Source organism: Salmo salar, chromosome 23 (genome assembly GCF_965601325.2).
Source record: "Salmo salar chromosome 23, fSalSal1, whole genome shotgun sequence".
Taxonomy (NCBI): domain Eukaryota; kingdom Metazoa; phylum Chordata; class Actinopteri; order Salmoniformes; family Salmonidae; genus Salmo; species Salmo salar.
This window is the reverse complement of record NC_138313.1, coordinates 47,301,014-47,321,452: the sequence shown is the minus strand read 5'-3', so window position 1 is coordinate 47,321,452 and position 20,439 is coordinate 47,301,014. Positions and strand designations below refer to the sequence as shown.

General features: G+C 44.0%; 1 protein-coding gene across 2 annotated transcripts in view; it reads right to left on the bottom strand.

Moving 5' to 3' along the window:
- Nucleotides 1–20,439, bottom strand: part of pidd1 (p53-induced death domain protein 1) — a 52,450-nt gene that overhangs the window by 25,794 nt on the left and 6,217 nt on the right. For both annotated transcript variants that reach the window (XM_082968190.1, XM_082968189.1), the window contains exons 6-13: nt 20,162–20,363; nt 19,570–19,719; nt 18,936–19,109; nt 12,367–12,514; nt 11,941–12,076; nt 3,431–3,581; nt 1,398–1,521; nt 1,199–1,314 (exon numbers count right to left, since the gene is read on the bottom strand). In XM_082968190.1, the coding sequence (XP_082824316.1) occupies nt 1,199–1,314; nt 1,398–1,521; nt 3,431–3,581; nt 11,941–12,076; nt 12,367–12,514; nt 18,936–19,109; nt 19,570–19,719; nt 20,162–20,363 (1,201 nt within the window). The remainder of the gene's footprint in view (nt 1–1,198; nt 1,315–1,397; nt 1,522–3,430; nt 3,582–11,940; nt 12,077–12,366; nt 12,515–18,935; nt 19,110–19,569; nt 19,720–20,161; nt 20,364–20,439) is intronic.

Sequence of the window (20,439 nt, the reverse complement as noted above, 5' to 3'; positions counted from 1 at the left end):
ATGTAGTAGGACTACAATTATTAGCCTACATGTATAATGTAGTAGGCCTACATTTATTAGCCTATATTTATAATGTAGTAGGACTACATTTATTAGCCTATATTTATAATGTAGTAGGACTACATTTATTAGCCCACATTCATAGGACTACATTTATTAGCCCACATTTATAGGACTACATTTTTTAGCCCACATTTATAGGCCTACATTTATTAGCCTACATATATAATGTATGTAGGCCTACATTTATAGGCCTACATTTATAATGTAGTAGGACTACATTTATTAGCCGATATTTATAATGTATGTAGGCCTACATTTATTAGCCGATATTTATAATGTAGTAGGACTACATTTATTAGCCCACATTCATAGGACTACATTTTTTAGCCCACATTTATAGGCCTACATTTATTAGCCTACATATATAATGTATGTAGGCCTACATTTATAGGCCTACATTTATAATGTAGTAGGACTACATTTATTAGCCGATATTTATAATGTATGTAGGCCTACATTTATTAGCCGATATTTATAATGTAGTAAGACTACATTTATTAGCCGATATTTATAATGTATGTAGGCCTACATTTATTAGCCGATATTTATAATGTAGTAGTCCTACATTTAGTCCACTCAGACAGGCCTCCGCAATGGATTAGTCAACCCCACCAATAGAACTAACAACCAGGCTTGATGGGAGGAGGAAAAAGTAGGAATTGACTTATCAAACTGAAAATACCAATGAAAACATGTTATTTCTACCAATGAAAAGGTGTATATTTCTACCAATGAAAACATGTTATTTCTACCAATGAAAAGGTGTATATTTCTACCAATGAAAAGGTGTATATTTCTACCAATGAAAAGGTGTTATTTCTACCAATGAAAACGTGTTATTTCTACCAATGAAAATGTGTTATTTCTACCAATGAAAACGTGTTATTTCTACCTGCAAATGTGTGCTTGAGTATTGTTTTCTTTGGCAACTGTGGTACGAGCGGGATAAACACCTCCGTTCTCTACATTATCTTGGAACTAATGAACTGCGTCCTCCATTATTTCCAAGGTAATGTACAAAACGTTGGTGTTTATCCCTTACCTAATAAAGCACTTTATGAATAATGTATCATAGTTATAAAATGTCGGTATCTACTGTACACCCTCTCTCTGTCTGGGGTCACTAGTCTCTCACCTGACCCCTGATTGACCCCTCCTGCTTCTGTGTAGGACAAACGTACACCTCTTTGAGATTCTTCAACCGAGAGTAGAACACAAACGACAGTCTCCCTTCCGCACAGTCTGGTCTATCTGAAAGAGAGATGATGTAGTAGTATTTCACCCGGAAGATGTCCTTCAAATTGTATTTAAAATGTATAATTTCACAAATGTACCTGCGCTGACGTCTAGGCCCCTCTCGAAGCCAGCGAAGAACTGCTCTCCCTCCAACAGGTCACAGAGGTCTGAGGGTTGTGGGCCATCGTACTGCTCTGACAGAGACTGTACTCTGTTGTCCACCTGTTACACATTGTGATACGGCACATCAGATATTTACTGTACACATTATGACATCAACACACATTATGACATCAACACACGGTGGATATTCTAACATACCTGCACTTCTAAAACTTGCAGTGGAAAGTCTGATGTACTATGCATTTGATACAGCCACTGACTGTTCTTGGTCTCAGGAAGTGATGCTGCTGTAACACTGACTGTCCTTGGTCTCTTATCTTATATACACAGACCCACCTTGTTGACATGGCCGGCACTGTAGCAGAACCTGTTTGGGGTTGGTTCTAAAGTCGTGGCCAAAAGTTTTCAGAGTGACACAAATATTAATTTCCAAAGTTTGCTGCCTCAGTCTCTTTAGATATTGTTGTCAGATGTTACTATGGAATACTGAAGTATAATTACAAGCATTTCATAAGTGTCAAAGGCTTTTATTGACAATTACATGAAGTTGATGCAAAGAGTCAATACTTGCAGTGTTGACCCTTCTTTTTCAAGACCTCTGCAATCCGCCCTGGCATGCTGTCAATCAACTTCTGGGCCACATCCTGACTGATGGCAGCCCATTCTTGCATAATCAATGCTGGAGTTTGTGGGGTTTTGTTTGTTCACCCGCCTCTTGAGGATTGACCACAAGTTCTCAATGGGATTAAGGTCTGGGGAATTTCCTGGCCATGGACCAAAAATATCGATGTTTTGTTCCCCGAGCCACTTAGTTATCACTTTTGCCTTAAGGCAAGGTGTTCCTCATGCTGGAAAAGGCATTGTTCGTCACCAAACTGTTTCTGGATGGTTGGGAGAAGTTGCTCTCGGAGGATGTGTTGGTACCATTCTTTATTCATGGCTGTGTTCTTAGGCAAAATTGTGAGTGAGCCCACTCCCTTGGCTGAGAAGCAACCCCACACATGAATGGTCTCAGGATGCTTTACTGTTGGCATGACACAGGACTGATGGTAGCGCTCACCTTGTCTTCTCCGGACAAGCTTTTTTCCGGATGCCCCAAACAATCGGAAAGGGGATTCAGAGAAAATTACTTTACCCCAGTCCTCAGCAGTCCAATCCCTGTACCTTTTGCAGAATATCAGTCTGTCCCTGAAGTGGCTTCTTTGCTGCCCTTCTTGACACCAGGCCATCCTCCAAAAGTCTTCTCCTCACTGTGTGTACAGATGCACTCACACCTGCCTGCTGCCATTCCTGAGCAAGCTATGTACTGGTGGTGCCCCGATCCCGCAGCTGAATCAACTTTAGGAGACGGTCCTGGCTCTTGCTGGACTTTCTTGGGCGCCCTGAAGCCTTCTTCACAACAATTGAACCGCTCTTCTTGAAGTTCTTGATGATCCGCTAAATGGTTGATTTAGGTGCAATCTTACTGGCAGCAATATCCTTGCCTGTGAAGCCCTTTTTGTGCAAAGCAATGATGACTGCACCTGTTTCCTTGCAGGTAACCATGGTTGACAGAGGAAGAACAATGATTCCTAGCACCACCCTCCTTTTGAAGCTTCCAGTCTGTCATTCAAACTCAATCAGCATGACAGAGTGATCTCCAGCCTTGTCCTCATCAACACTCACACCTGTGTTAACGAGAGAATCACTGACATGATGTCAGCTGGTCCTTATGTGGCAGGGCTGAAATGCAGTGGAAATGTTTTGGGGGATTCAGTTCATTTGCATGGCAAAGAGGGACTTTGCAATTAATTGCAATTCATCTGATCACTCTTCATAACATTCTGGAGTATATGCAAATTGCCATCATACAAACTGAGGAACCAGACTTTGTTAAAATTAATATTTGTGTCATTCTCAAAACTTTTGGCCACGACTGTATTCTCCAACGCCAACTCTTACCACACAGATCATCAATTTCAGACTGAAGATCAATAAATAGATGGACGGCTTGATTGATTGGACCCACCTTGTCAGCAGGCAGGCACTGTAGCAGAACCTGTTTGGGGTCTGTTCTCCTCTGTAGCACAAGGAACTGAACCTGGAACTGCTTCAGTCTCTGGTAGACCCTACGGACCACACCGCTAACACAGCGCTGGGTAGTGTACCACAGCCAGTACCTAGGATAACATACACAAACTATTTAGACAGCGCTGGGTAGTGTACCACAGCCAGTACCTAGGATAACATACACAAACTATTTAGACAGCGCTGGGTAGTGTACCACAGCCACTACCTAGGATAACATACACAAACTATTTAGACAGCGCTGGGTAGTGTACCACAGCCACTACCTAGGATAACATACACAAACTATTTAGACAGCGCTGGGTAGTGTACCACAGCCACTACCTAGGATAACATACACAAACTATTTAGACAGCGCTGGGTAGTGTACCACAGCCACTACCTAGGATAACATACACAAACTATTTAGACAGCGCTGGGTAGTGTACCACAGCCACTACCTAGGATAACATACACAAACTATTTAGACAGCGCTGGGTAGTGTACCACAGCCACTACCTAGGATAACATACACAAACTATTTAGACAGCGCTGGGTAGTGTACCACAGCCACAACCTAGGATAACATACACAAACTATTTAAACAGAAATGTAGATGAACAATATTAACTTAACAACGTCAGCCTCAAGGACCAATGACAGAAGACAATACTCTAACACTATGCCCAGACCGGACGTGCGCCTGCGCAAATGTATTTTGTCCCCCCCACACCAGACGTGATCAGGACACGCAGGTTGAAATATCAAAACAAACTCTGAACCAACTATATTAATTTGGGGACAGGTCGAAAAGCATTCAACATTTATGGCAATTTAGCTAGTTAGCTTGCTGTTGCTAGCTAATTTGTCCTATTTAGCTAGCTTGCTGTTGCTAGCTAATTTGTCCTATTTAGCTAGCTTGCTGTTGCTAGCTAATTTGTCCTGGGATATAAACGTTGAGTTGTTATTTTACCTGAAATGCACAAGGTCCTCTACTCTGACAATTAATCCACACATAAAACGGTGAACCGAATCGTTTCTAGTCATCTCTCCTCCTTCCAGGCTTTTTCATCTTTAGACTTTATATTGCGATTTGCATCTAACTTTAATAGTATTAGCACGACAGACCAAGTTACCAAGTTCGTCTTTCAATCACCCACGTGGGTTTAACCAATGAGGAGATGGCACGTGGGTACCCGCTTCTATAAACCAATGAGGAGGTGGGAGAGGCAGGACTTGCACCACGTTCAGTACCACAAATTGAACTGACTTCTATTTTAGCGCTTGGCAACGCAGACGCTCGTTGGCGCGCGTGAGCAGTGTGGGTGTAATGACTGAATAACCACGGCTACGTGGAAATGTATTTTGCGACGCGAGCGCAAGTGACGCGAGCAGTGTGGGTGTAATGACTGAATAACCACGGCTACGTGGAAATGTATTTTACGACGCGAGCGCACGTGACGCGAGCAGTGTGGGTGTAATGACTGAATAACCACGGCTACGTGGAAATGTATTTTACGACGCGAGCGCACGTGACGCGAGCAGTGTGGGTGTAATGACTGAATAACCACGGCTACGTGGAAATGTATTTTACGACGCGAGCGCACGTGACGCGAGCAGTGTGGGTGTAATGACTGAATAACCACGGCTACGTGGAAATGTATTTTACGACGCGAGCGCACGTGACGCGAGCAGTGTGGGTGTAATGACTGAATAACCACGGCTACGTGGAAATGTATTTTACGACGCGAGCGCACGTGACGCGAGCAGTGTGGGTGTAATGACTGAATAACCACGGCTACGTGGAAATGTATTTTACGACGCGAGCGCACGTGACGCGAGCAGTGTGGGTGTAATGACTGAATAACCACGGCTACGTGGAAATGTATTTTACGACGCGAGCGCACGTGACGCGAGCAGTGTGGCCGGCGTGTTGGAAGAATGTTCATGTGATTGTTCAAGAAAGATTTTTGGGCTGCACCTCGTCTCATGTGAGTTAAAGCGCTGTCTACATCCCTCTTAAGTCCTAACTAGCCATTCCTACTGGCCATGTTCTGTTATAATCTCCACCCGGTACAGCAAGAAGAGAACTGGTTCCTCTCTGGGTTTCTTCCTAGGTTCCAGCCTTTCTAGGATAGTTTTTCCTAGCCACCGTGCTTCTACATCTGCATTGCTTGCTGTTTGGGGTTTCTGTACAGCACTTTGTGACATCAGCTGATGTAAGAAGGGCTTTATAAATACATTTGATTGATTGATTGATTGATTGATTACTGTAAAGCTGTGTGTTCATGTAGTCTGGAATAAGAGGACATTCCTACAGTAAAGCTGTGAGTTCATGTGGTCTGGAATAACAGGACATTCCTACAGTAAAGCTGTGTGTTCATGTGGTCTGGAATAACAGGACATTCCTACAGTAAAGCTGTGTGTTCATGTAGTCTGGAATAACAGGACATTCCTACAGTAAAGCTGTGAGTTCATGTGGTCTGGAATAACAGGACATTCCTACAGTAAAGCTGTGAGTTCATGTAGTCTGGAATAACAGGACATTCCTACAGTAAAGCTGTGTGTTCATGTAGTCTGGAATAACAGGACATTCCTACAGTAAAGCTGTGTGTTCATGTAGTCTGGAATAACAGGACATTCCTACAGTAAAGCTGTGTGTTCATGTAGTCTGGAATAACAGGACATTCCTACAGTAAAGCTGTGAGTTCATGTAGTCTGGAATAACAGGACATTCCTACAGTAAAGCTGTGAGTTCATGTAGTCTGGAATAAGAGGACATTCCTACAGTAAAGCTGTGTGTTCATGTAGTCTGGAATAACAGGACATTCCTACAGTAAAGCTGTGTGTTCATGTAGTCTGGAATAACAGGACATTCCTACAGTAAAGCTGTGAGTTCATGTAGTCTGGAATAACAGGACATTCTTACAGTAAAGCTGTGTGTTCATGTAGTCTGGAATAACAGGACATTCCTACAGTAAAGCTGTGTGTTCATGTGGTCTGGAATAACAGGACATTCTTACAGTAAAGCTGTGTGTTCATGTGGTCTGGAATAACAGGACATTCCTACAGTAAAGCTGTGTGTTCATGTGGTCTGGAATAACAGGACATTCCTACAGTAAAGCTGTGTGTTCATGTAGTCTGGAATAACAGGACATTCCTACAGTAAAGCTGTGTGTTCATGTAGTCTGGAATAACAGGACATTCCTACAGTAAAGCTGTGTGTTCATGTAGTCTGGAATAACAGGACATTCCTACAGTAAAGCTGTGTGTTCATGTAGTCTGGAATAACAGGACATTCTTACAGTAAAGCTGTGTGTTCATGTAGTCTGGAATAACAGGACATTCCTACAGTAAAGCTGTGAGTTCATGTAGTCTGGAATAACAGGACATTCCTACAGTAAAGCTGTGTGTTCATGTAGTCTGGAATAACAGGACATTCTTACAGTAAAGCTGTGAGTTCATGTAGTCTGGAATAACAGGACATTCTTACAGTAAAGCTGTGTGTTCATGTAGTCTGGAATAACAGGACATTCCTACAGTAAAGCTGTGTGTTCATGTAGTCTGGAATAACAGGACATTCCTACAGTAAAGCTGTGAGTTCATGTAGTCTGGAATAACAGGACATTCCTACAGTAAAGCTGTGTGTTCATGTAGTCTGGAATAACAGGACATTCCTACAGTAAAGCTGTGAGTTCATGTGGTCTGGAATAACAGGACATTCTTACAGTAAAGCTGTGTGTTCATGTAGTCTGGAATAACAGGACATTCCTACAGTAAAGCTGTGTGTTCATGTAGTCTGGAATAACAGGACATTCCTACAGTAAAGCTGTGTGTTCATGTAGTCTGGAATAACAGGACATTCTTACAGTAAAGCTGTGTGTTCATGTAGTCTGGAATAACAGGACATTCCTACAGTAAAGCTGTGAGTTCATGTAGTCTGGAATAACAGGACATTCCTACAGTAAAGCTGTGTGTTCATGTAGTCTGGAATAACAGGACATTCCTACAGTAAAGCTGTGTGTTCATGTAGTCTGGAATAACAGGACATTCCTACAGTAAAGCTGTGAGTTCATGTAGTCTGGAATAACAGGACATTCTTACAGTAAAGCTGTGTGTTCATGTAGTCTGGAATAACAGGACATTCCTACAGTAAAGCTGTGAGTTCATGTGGTCTGGAATAACAGGACATTCCTACAGTAAAGCTGTGAGTTCATGTAGTCTGGAATAACAGGACATTCCTACAGTAAAGCTGTGAGTTCATGTGGTCTGGAATAACAGGACATTCCTACAGTAAAGCTGTGTGTTCATGTAGTCTGGAATAACAGGACATTCCTACAGTAAAGCTGTGTGTTCATGTAGTCTGGAATAACAGGACATTCTTACAGTAAAGCTGTGTGTTCATGTAGTCTGGAATAACAGGACATTCCTACAGTAAAGCTGTGTGTTCATGTAGTCTGGAATAACAGGACATTCTTACAGTAAAGCTGTGTGTTCATGTAGTCTGGAATAACAGGACATTCTTACAGTAAAGCTGTGTGTTCATGTAGTCTGGAATAACAGGACATTCCTACAGTAAAGCTGTGTGTTCATGTAGTCTGGAATAACAGGACATTCTTACAGTAAAGCTGTGAGTTCATGTAGTCTGGAATAACAGGACATTCTTACAGTAAAGCTGTGAGTTCATGTGGTCTGGAATAACAGGACATTCCTACAGTAAAGCTGTGTGTTCATGTAGTCTGGAATAACAGGACATTCTTACAGTAAAGCTGTGTGTTCATGTAGTCTGGAATAACAGGACATTCTTACAGTAAAGCTGTGTGTTCATGTAGTCTGGAATAACAGGACATTCCTACAGTAAAGCTGTGTGTTCATGTAGTCTGGAATAACAGGACATTCCTACAGTAAAGCTGTGTGTTCATGTAGTCTGGAATAACAGGACATTCTTACAGTAAAGCTGTGAGTTCATGTAGTCTGGAATAACAGGACATTCCTACAGTAAAGCTGTGAGTTCATGTAGTCTGGAATAACAGGACATTCCTACAGTAAAGCTGTGAGTTCATGTAGTCTGGAATAACAGGACATTCCTACAGTAAAGCTGTGAGTTCATGTAGTCTGGAATAACAGGACATTCCTACAGTAAAGCTGTGTGTTCATGTAGTCTGGAATAACAGGACATTCCTACAGTAAAGCTGTGAGTTCATGTGGTCTGGAATAACAGGACATTCTTACAGTAAAGCTGTGTGTTCATGTAGTCTGGAATAACAGGACATTCCTACAGTAAAGCTGTGTGTTCATGTAGTCTGGAATAACAGGACATTCCTACAGTAAAGCTGTGTGTTCATGTAGTCTGGAATAACAGGACATTCTTACAGTAAAGCTGTGTGTTCATGTAGTCTGGAATAACAGGACATTCCTACAGTAAAGCTGTGAGTTCATGTAGTCTGGAATAACAGGACATTCCTACAGTAAAGCTGTGTGTTCATGTAGTCTGGAATAACAGGACATTCCTACAGTAAAGCTGTGTGTTCATGTAGTCTGGAATAACAGGACATTCCTACAGTAAAGCTGTGAGTTCATGTAGTCTGGAATAACAGGACATTCTTACAGTAAAGCTGTGTGTTCATGTAGTCTGGAATAACAGGACATTCCTACAGTAAAGCTGTGTGTTCATGTGGTCTGGAATAACAGGACATTCCTACAGTAAAGCTGTGTGTTCATGTAGTCTGGAATAACAGGACATTCCTACAGTAAAGCTGTGTGTTCATGTAGTCTGGAATAACAGGACATTCTTACAGTAAAGCTGTGTGTTCATGTAGTCTGGAATAACAGGACATTCCTACAGTAAAGCTGTGTGTTCATGTAGTCTGGAATAACAGGACATTCCTACAGTAAAGCTGTGTGTTCATGTAGTCTGGAATAACAGGACATTCTTACAGTAAAGCTGTGTGTTCATGTAGTCTGGAATAACAGGACATTCCTACAGTAAAGCTGTGTGTTCATGTGGTCTGGAATAACAGGACATTCCTACAGTAAAGCTGTGTGTTCATGTAGTCTGGAATAACAGGACATTCCTACAGTAAAGCTGTGAGTTCATGTAGTCTGGAATAACAGGACATTCCTACAGTAAAGCTGTGAGTTCATGTGGTCTGGAATAACAGGACATTCCTACAGTAAAGCTGTGTGTTCATGTAGTCTGGAATAACAGGACATTCCTACAGTAAAGCTGTGTGTTCATGTAGTCTGGAATAACAGGACATTCTTACAGTAAAGCTGTGTGTTCATGTAGTCTGGAATAACAGGACATTCCTACAGTAAAGCTGTGTGTTCATGTAGTCTGGAATAACAGGACATTCCTACAGTAAAGCTGTGTGTTCATGTAGTCTGGAATAACAGGACATTCCTACAGTAAAGCTGTGTGTTCATGTAGTCTGGAATAACAGGACATTCTTACAGTAAAGCTGTGTGTTCATGTAGTCTGGAATAACAGGACATTCCTACAGTAAAGCTGTGTGTTCATGTAGTCTGGAATAACAGGACATTCCTACAGTAAAGCTGTGTGTTCATGTAGTCTGGAATAACAGGACATTCCTACAGTAAAGCTGTGTGTTCATGTAGTCTGGAATAACAGGACATTCCTACAGTAAAGCTGTGTGTTCATGTGGTCTGGAATAACAGGACATTCCTACAGTAAAGCTGTGTGTTCATGTAGTCTGGAATAACAGGACATTCCTACAGTAAAGCTGTGTGTTCATGTAGTCTGGAATAACAGGACATTCTTACAGTAAAGCTGTGTGTTCATGTAGTCTGGAATAACAGGACATTCCTACTGTAAAGCTGTGTGTTCATGTAGTCTGGAATAACAGGACATTCCTACAGTAAAGCTGTGTGTTCATGTAGTCTGGAATAACAGGACATTCCTACAGTAAAGCTGTGTGTTCATGTAGTCTGGAATAACAGGACATTCCTACAGTAAAGCTGTGTGTTCATGTAGTCTGGAATAACAGGACATTCCTACAGTAAAGCTGTGTGTTCATGTAGTCTGGAATAACAGGACATTCCTACAGTAAAGCTGTGAGTTCATGTAGTCTGGAATAACAGGACATTCCTACAGTAAAGCTGTGTGTTCATGTAGTCTGGAATAACAGGACATTCTTACAGTAAAGCTGTGTGTTCATGTAGTCTGGAATAACAGGACATTCCTACAGTAAAGCTGTGTGTTCATGTAGTCTGGAATAACAGGACATTCCTACAGTAAAGCTGTGTGTTCATGTAGTCTGGAATAACAGGACATTCTTACAGTAAAGCTGTGTGTTCATGTGGTCTGGAATAACAGGACATTCCTACAGTAAAGCTGTGTGTTCATGTGGTCTGGAATAACAGGACATTCCTACAGTAAAGCTGTGTGTTCATGTGGTCTGGAATAACAGGACATTCTTACAGTAAAGCTGTGTGTTCATGTAGTCTGGAATAACAGGACATTCTTACAGTAAAGCTGTGAGTTCATGTAGTCTGGAATAACAGGACATTCCTACAGTAAAGCTGTGTGTTCATGTAGTCTGGAATAACAGGACATTCCTACAGTAAAGCTGTGTGTTCATGTAGTCTGGAATAACAGGACATTCCTACAGTAAAGCTGTGTGTTCATGTGGTCTGGAATAACAGGACATTCCTACAGTAAAGCTGTGTGTTCATGTAGTCTGGAATAACAGGACATTCCTACAGTAAAGCTGTGTGTTCATGTAGTCTGGAATAACAGGACATTCCTACAGTAAAGCTGTGTGTTCATGTAGTCTGGAATAACAGGACATTCTTACAGTAAAGCTGTGTGTTCATGTAGTCTGGAATAACAGGACATTCTTACAGTAAAGCTGTGAGTTCATGTGGTCTGGAATAACAGGACATTCTTACAGTAAAGCTGTGTGTTCATGTAGTCTGGAATAACAGGACATTCTTACAGTAAAGCTGTGTGTTCATGTAGTCTGGAATAACAGGACATTCCTACAGTAAAGCTGTGTGTTCATGTAGTCTGGAATAACAGGACATTCCTACAGTAAAGCTGTGTGTTCATGTAGTCTGGAATAACAGGACATTCCTACAGTAAAGCTGTGTGTTCATGTAGTCTGGAATAACAGGACATTCCTACAGTAAAGCTGTGTGTTCATGTAGTCTGGAATAACAGGACATTCCTACAGTAAAGCTGTGTGTTCATGTAGTCTGGAATAACAGGACATTCCTACAGTAAAGCTGTGTGTTCATGTAGTCTGGAATAACAGGACATTCCTACAGTAAAGCTGTGTGTTCATGTAGTCTGGAATAACAGGACATTCCTACAGTAAAGCTGTGAGTTCATGTAGTCTGGAATAACAGGACATTCCTACAGTAAAGCTGTGTGTTCATGTAGTCTGGAATAACAGGACATTCCTACAGTAAAGCTGTGTGTTCATGTGGTCTGGAATAACAGGAACTCACCAGGAGAAGTGAGTGATGTAGAAGATAGCGTACAGCTGGGTGACGTAGAGGGACACCTGTGAGGTTATGTCTGTCCAGGTGTGGGCGCTGGGGTCTCCATGAAGCAGGTGGAGACAGGACAGGTCTACTGTATGACCTGGGACAACAACAACATGGTTAAATGAATGCAGGTAGAGCTGGGGTCTCCATGGAGACAGGACAGGTCTACTGTATGACCTGGGACAACAACAACATGGTTAAATGAATAAAAGTCCTCCATGGAGACAGGACAAGTCTACTTGAAGTCATTTCTGAAACGGCTAGAAGGGCTGAAAGCCAAGCGGAATAACCATTCTGCTAACACCTATCCAATCATGTCAGATCTGAAGTGGAGAGGAAAGAAATGAAAGCGTTGAACAGTTTTCAAACAGGACACCAGTAGCCTACCAGCGAGTCCAGTCGGCAGAGGGACCTGCACCTTGATTGGCTGGAGGAATTGGATGCTGGGGTCTTGAGAGAGACAGAGGAGGGGACTGACTCTGGCCTGAGGGTCTCCACACAACGTCTGGACCTCAGTGACAGACACCTGTAACACCTGTAGACAGAGAAGAGTGAGCAGGGATTGGATCTACATACCCACTGCTGAAAAGATCAGCAGGAAAGCACAGTAAACGTGTCCAAAATACAGAGGATACTAGCTAGTACGATGCTCTCTGGAAGAACCCGTGTCTAGTGAATACATCTGGACTGTACCTGTAGAGTGTCTGGTGAATACTGGACTGTACCTGTAGAGTGTCTGGTGAATACTGGACTGTACCTGTAGAGTGTCTGGTGAATACTGGACTGTACCTGTAGAGTGTCTGGTGAATACTGGACTGTACCTGTAGAGTGTCTGGTGAATACTGGACTGTACCTGTAGAGTGATGGTGAATACTGGACTGTACCTGTAGAGTGTCTGGTGAATACTGGACTGTACCTGTAGAGTGATGGTGAATACTGGACTGTACCTGTAGAGTGATGGTGAATACTGGACTGTACCTGTAGAGTGTCTGGTGAATACTGGACTGTACCTGTAGAGTGATGGTGAATACTGGACTGTACCTGTAGAGTGATGGTGAATACTGGACTGTACCTGTAGAGTGTCTGGTGAATACTGGACTGTACCTGTAGAGTGTCTGGTGAATACTGGACTGTACCTGTAGAGTGTCTGGTGAATACTGGACTGTACCTGTAGAGTGTCTGGTGAATACTGGACTGTACCTGTAGAGTGTCTGGTGAATACTGGACTGTACCTGTAGAGTGTCTGGTGAATACTGGACTGTACCTGTAGAGTGTCTGGTGAATACTGGACTGTACCTGTAGAGTGTCTGGTGAATACTGGACTGTACCTGTAGAGTGTCTGGTGAATACTGGACTGTACCTGTAGAGTGTCTGGTGAATACTGGACTGTACCTGTAGAGTGTCTGGTGAATACTGGACTGTACCTGTAGAGTGATGGTGAATACTGGACTGTACCTGTAGAGTGTCTGGTGAATACTGGACTGTACCTGTAGAGTGATGGTGAATACTGGACTGTACCTGTAGAGTGTCTGGTGAATACTGGACTGTACCTGTAGAGTGATGGTGAATACTGGACTGTACCTGTAGAGTGTCTGGTGAATACTGGACTGTACCTGTAGAGTGTCTGGTGAATACTGGACTGTACCTGTAGAGTGTCTGGTGAATACTGGACTGTACCTGTAGAGTGTCTGGTGAATACTGGACTGTACCTGTAGAGTGATGGTGAATACTGGACTGTACCTGTAGAGTGTCTGGTGAATACTGGACTGTACCTGTAGAGTGATGGTGAATACTGGACTGTACCTGTAGAGTGACGGTGAATACTGGACTGTACCTGTAGAGTGATGGTGAATACTGGACTGTACCTGTAGAGTGACAGTGAATACTGGACTGTACCTGTAGAGTGTCTGGTGAATACTGGACTGTACCTGTAGAGTGATGGTGAATACTGGACTGTACCTGTAGAGTGGTGATGAATACTGGACTGTACCTGTAGAGTGATGGTGAATACTGGACTGTACCTGTAGAGTGATGGTGAATACTGGACTGTACCTGTAGAGTGTCTGGTGAATACTGGACTGTACCTGTAGAGTGATGGTGAATACTGGACTGTACCTGTAGAGTGATGGTGAATACTGGACTGTACCTGTAGAGTGATGGTGAATACTGGACTGTACCTGTAGAGTGATGGTGAATACTGGACTGTACCTGTAGAGTGATGGTGAATACTGGACTGTACCTGTAGAGTGTCTGGTGAATACTGGACTGTACCTGTAGAGTGATGGTGAATACTGGACTGTACCTGTAGAGTGATGGTGAATACTGGACTGTACCTGTAGAGTGTCTGGTGAATACTGGACTGTACCTGTAGAGTGTCTGGTGAATACTGGACTGTACCTGTAGAGTGTCTGGTGAATACTGGACTGTACCTGTAGAGTGTCTGGTGAATACTGGACTGTACCTGTAGAGTGTCTGGTGAATACTGGACTGTACCTGTAGAGTGTCTGGTGAATACTGGACTGTACCTGTAGAGTGTCTGGTGAATACTGGACTGTACCTGTAGAGTGTCTGGTGAATACTGGACTGTACCTGTAGAGTGATGGTGAATACTGGACTGTACCTGTAGAGTGTCTGGTGAATACTGGACTGTACCTGTAGAGTGTCTGGTGAATACTGGACTGTACCTGTAGAGTGTCTGGTGAATACTGGACTGTACCTGTAGAGTGTCTGGTGAATACTGGACTGTACCTGTAGAGTGTCTGGTGAATACTGGACTGTACCTGTAGAGTGATGGTGAATACTGGACTGTACCTGTAGAGTGTCTGGTGAATACTGGACTGTACCTGTAGAGTGATGGTGAATACTGGACTGTACCTGTAGAGTGATGGTGAATACTGGACTGTACCTGTAGAGTGTCTGGTGAATACTGGACTGTACCTGTAGAGTGATGGTGAATACTGGACTGTACCTGTAGAGTGATGGTGAATACTGGACTGTACCTGTAGAGTGTCTGGTGAATACTGGACTGTACCTGTAGAGTGTCTGGTGAATACTGGACTGTACCTGTAGAGTGTCTGGTGAATACTGGACTGTACCTGTAGAGTGTCTGGTGAATACTGGACTGTACCTGTAGAGTGTCTGGTGAATACTGGACTGTACCTGTAGAGTGTCTGGTGAATACTGGACTGTACCTGTAGAGTGTCTGGTGAATACTGGACTGTACCTGTAGAGTGTCTGGTGAATACTGGACTGTACCTGTAGAGTGTCTGGTGAATACTGGACTGTACCTGTAGAGTGTCTGGTGAATACTGGACTGTACCTGTAGAGTGTCTGGTGAATACTGGACTGTACCTGTAGAGTGTCTGGTGAATACTGGACTGTACCTGTAGAGTGATGGTGAATACTGGACTGTACCTGTAGAGTGTCTGGTGAATACTGGACTGTACCTGTAGAGTGATGGTGAATACTGGACTGTACCTGTAGAGTGTCTGGTGAATACTGGACTGTACCTGTAGAGTGATGGTGAATACTGGACTGTACCTGTAGAGTGTCTGGTGAATACTGGACTGTACCTGTAGAGTGTCTGGTGAATACTGGACTGTACCTGTAGAGTGTCTGGTGAATACTGGACTGTACCTGTAGAGTGTCTGGTGAATACTGGACTGTACCTGTAGAGTGATGGTGAATACTGGACTGTACCTGTAGAGTGTCTGGTGAATACTGGACTGTACCTGTAGAGTGATGGTGAATACTGGACTGTACCTGTAGAGTGACGGTGAATACTGGACTGTACCTGTAGAGTGATGGTGAATACTGGACTGTACCTGTAGAGTGACAGTGAATACTGGACTGTACCTGTAGAGTGTCTGGTGAATACTGGACTGTACCTGTAGAGTGATGGTGAATACTGGACTGTACCTGTAGAGTGGTGATGAATACTGGACTGTACCTGTAGAGTGATGGTGAATACTGGACTGTACCTGTAGAGTGATGGTGAATACTGGACTGTACCTGTAGAGTGTCTGGTGAATACTGGACTGTACCTGTAGAGTGATGGTGAATACTGGACTGTACCTGTAGAGTGATGGTGAATACTGGACTGTACCTGTAGAGTGATGGTGAATACTGGACTGTACCTGTAGAGTGATGGTGAATACTGGACTGTACCTGTAGAGTGATGGTGAATACTGGACTGTACCTGTAGAGTGTCTGGTGAATACTGGACTGTACCTGTAGAGTGATGGTGAATACTGGACTGTACCTGTAGAGTGATGGTGAATACTGGACTGTACCTGTAGAGTGTCTGGTGAATACTGGACTGTACCTGTAGAGTGTCTGGTGAATACTGGACTGTACCTGTAGAGTGTCTGGTGAATACTGGACTGTACCTGTAGAGTGTCTGGTGAATACTGGACTGTACCTGTAGAGTGTCTGGTGAATACTGGACTGTACCTGTAGAGTGTCTGGTGAATACTGGACTGTACCTGTAGAGTGTCTGGTGAATACTGGACTGTACCTGTAGAGTGTCTGGTGAATACTGGACTGTACCTGTAGAGTGATGGTGAATACTGGACTGTACCTGTAGAGTGTCTGGTGAATACTGGACTGTACCTGTAGAGTGATGGTGAATACTGGACTGTACCTGTAGAGTGTCTGGTGAATACTGGACTGTACCTGTAGAGTGTCTGGTGAATACTGGACTGTACCTGTAGAGTGTCTGGTGAATACTGGACTGTACCTGTAGAGTGTCTGGTGAATACTGGACTGTACCTGTAGAGTGATGGTGAATACTGGACTGTACCTGTAGAGTGTCTGGTGAATACTGGACTGTACCTGTAGAGTGATGGTGAATACTGGAATGTACCTGTAGAGTGATGGTGAATACTGGACTGTACCTGTAGAGTGATGGTGAATACTGGACTGTACCTGTAGAGTGATGGTGAATACTGGACTGTACCTGTAGAGTGTCTGGTGAATACTGGACTGTACCTGTAGAGTGTCTGGTGAATACTGGACTGTACCTGTAGAGTGATGGTGAATACTGGACTGTACCTGTAGAGTGTCTGGTGAATACTGGACTGTACCTGTAGAGTGATGGTGAATACTGGACTGTACCTGTAGAGTGATGGTGAATACTGGACTGTACCTGTAGAGTGATGGTGAATACTGGACTGTACCTGTAGAGTGTCTGGTGAATACTGGACTGTACCTGTAGAGTGTCTGGTGAATACTGGACTGTACCTGTAGAGTGATGGTGAATACTGGACTGTACCTGTAGAGTGATGGTGAATACTGGACTGTACCTGTAGAGTGATGATGAATACTGGACTGTACCTGTAGAGTGTCTGGTGAATACTGGACTGTACCTGTAGAGTGTCTGGTGAATACTGGACTGTACCTGTAGAGTGTCTGGTGAATACTGGACTGTACCTGTAGAGTGTCTGGTGAATACTGGACTGTACCTGTAGAGTGACGGTGAATACTGGACTGTACCTGTAGTGTCTGGTGAATACTGGACTGTACCTGTAGAGTGATGGTGAATACTGGACTGTACCTGTAGAGTGATGGTGAATACTGGACTGTACCTGTAGAGTGTCTGGTGAATACTGGACTGTACCTGTAGAGTGATGGTGAATACTGGACTGTACCTGTAGAGTGATGGTGAATACTGGACTGTACCTGTAGAGTGATGGTGAATACTGGACTGTACCTGTAGAGTGATGGTGAATACTGGACTGTACCTGTAGAGTGATGGTGAATACTGGACTGTACCTGTAGAGTGATGGTGAATACTGGACTGTACCTGTAGAGTGACGGTGAATACTGGACTGTACCTGTAGAGTGACTGGTGAATACTGGACTGTACCTGTAGAGTGATGGTGAATACTGGACTGTACCTGTAGAGTGATGGTGAATACTGGACTGTACCTGTAGAGTGTCTGGTGAATACTGGACTGTACCTGTAGAGTGATGGTGAATACTGGACTGTACCTGTAGAGTGATGGTGAATACTGGACTGTACCTGTAGAGTGATGGTGAATACTGGACTGTACCTGTAGAGTGTCTGGTGAATACTGGACTGTACCTGTAGAGTGTCTGGTGAATACTGGACTGTACCTGTAGAGTGTCTGGTGAATACTGGACTGTACCTGTAGAGTGATGGTGAATACTGGACTGTACCTGTAGAGTGATGGTGAATACTGGACTGTACCTGTAGAGTGATGGTGAATACTGGACTGTACCTGTAGAGTGATGGTGAATACTGGACTGTACCTGTAGAGTGATGGTGAATACTGGACTGTACCTGTAGAGTGGTGATGAATACTGGACTGTACCTGTAGAGTGATGGTGAATACTGGACTGTACCTGTAGAGTGATGGTGAATACTGGACTGTACCTGTAGAGTGATGGTGAATACTGGACTGTACCTGTAGAGTGATGGTGAATACTGGACTGTACCTGTAGGTGTCTGGTGAATACTGGACTGTACCTGTAGAGTGATGGTGAATACTGGACTGTACCTGTAGTGTCTGGTGAATACTGGACTGTACCTGTAGAGTGATGGTGAATACTGGACTGTACCTGTAGAGTGATGGTGAATACTGGACTGTACCTGTAGAGTGACGGTGAATACTGGACTGTACCTGTAGAGTGACAGTGAATACTGGACTGTACCTGTAGAGTGTCTGGTGAATACTGGACTGTACCTGTAGAGTGATGGTGAATACTGGACTGTACCTGTAGAGTGATGGTGAATACTGGACTGTACCTGTAGAGTGATGGTGAATACTGGACTGTACCTGTAGAGTGATGGTGAATACTGGACTGTACCTGTAGAGTGATGGTGAATACTGGACTGTACCTGTAGAGTGTCTGGTGAATACTGGACTGTACCTGTAGAGTGATGGTGAATACTGGACTGTACCTGTAGAGTGATGGTGAATACTGGACTGTACCTGTAGAGTGATGGTGCGTGTCTGAACAGTGCAGTCCGGGGGGAAGGTCAGTTTGATGCCTGCGTCTGTACGTGACACCAACAGCGTCCCCTCTGGTGTCACAGAGCAACTGTCCCTGACTGGACGACCCACTGCCACAAACCAGGAAAACTGTCTCACTGAGACGCAGGCCAGCTATGGAGACAGATTTGTTATTTCATTCTTTTTACATTTAAATAGGAAAGTCAAGAATGCATTCTTATACAGAGAGAGACACAGACAGACAGACAGACAGACAGACAGACAGACAGACAGACAGACAGACAGACAGACAGACAGACAGACAGACAGACAGACAGACAGACAGACAGACAGACAGACAGACAGACAGACAGAGGAGATATTTGTCTGCTGTACAAATCAGAACCTCAATCTTACACCGTATTCACTTCTGGAGATCAGACAGGGTTTGTTTGGTATAAGCAATATAGCTAAACCCTCAACCCAGCACATCAGATCGCTCTCTTCAAATCTCAGATCTCCAGAAGTGAACAGGACGTAGGGTCTAGGGGGTCGATCCGGGACTGAGCCAAGGAGTTTGATCATATTTTCATGCACGCCATATTAAAAAGCAGTGTTGTGTTCTGTACACTACCCTGGCAGGTCGTCCTCCGGGGTGACTGCTGTGTCCTATACTGCCCCTTCTGGTCTCAGTGGGTAGTGTACTCCACTGCTGTCCATCAAACCTCCTCACAACCACCTCCCCTCTCCTGGACCGGTGGTACGGTACACACACCTCCACTGGCTGGAGAGGAGAGGAGAGGAGACGAGGGGAGAGGGGAGGAGAGGAGGGGAGAGGGGAGGAGAGGGGAGGGGGGAGAGGAGGGGAGGAGAGGGGAGGGGGAGAGGAGGGGAGGGGCGGGGAGGGGAGAGGGGAGGGGCGGGGAGAGGGGAGGGGAGAGGAGGGGAGAGGGGAGGGGCGGGGAGAGGGGAGGGGAGAGGGGAGGGGGGAGGGGAATATGTTCAGAAAAAAGATGAGTATCAGAGTAGAAGAGACCAATGAGAGAAGCTCGTAGACACACACTGAAAAAGGCTTTGTCCCAAATATCTGTATGCTGCACGAAAAAAGAAATGTCAAACTCCTGAAAAGAAGATACATGTGTCTGTCTACTTTGTGTGTGAACCTACAGTTCTTTCCATTGATATGTATCACACCATTAATTATACGACTACCGTTTCCAGGCTACCTTTAAAAAGGAGATCCTGTGTGGGAGGAGTTCCAGTGGTCGACTCAGCAGGAAGTCATGCTCCTCTAACCACACCCATTTCCTATCTGGCTTACGCTCCGCCCACTGCAGCGTGGTGGTCGTCGCTAGGCAACCCGAGGGAAACAGTAGCTCCGCTCCCCCTGGGAGGAACACATGACAACCAGCAGACGACACACAGAACCTGGTGGGAGAGGAACAACAATAACAACACCTAGCTTTAACTGACAAATACACAAGGAAACAACTGTGTTGATATC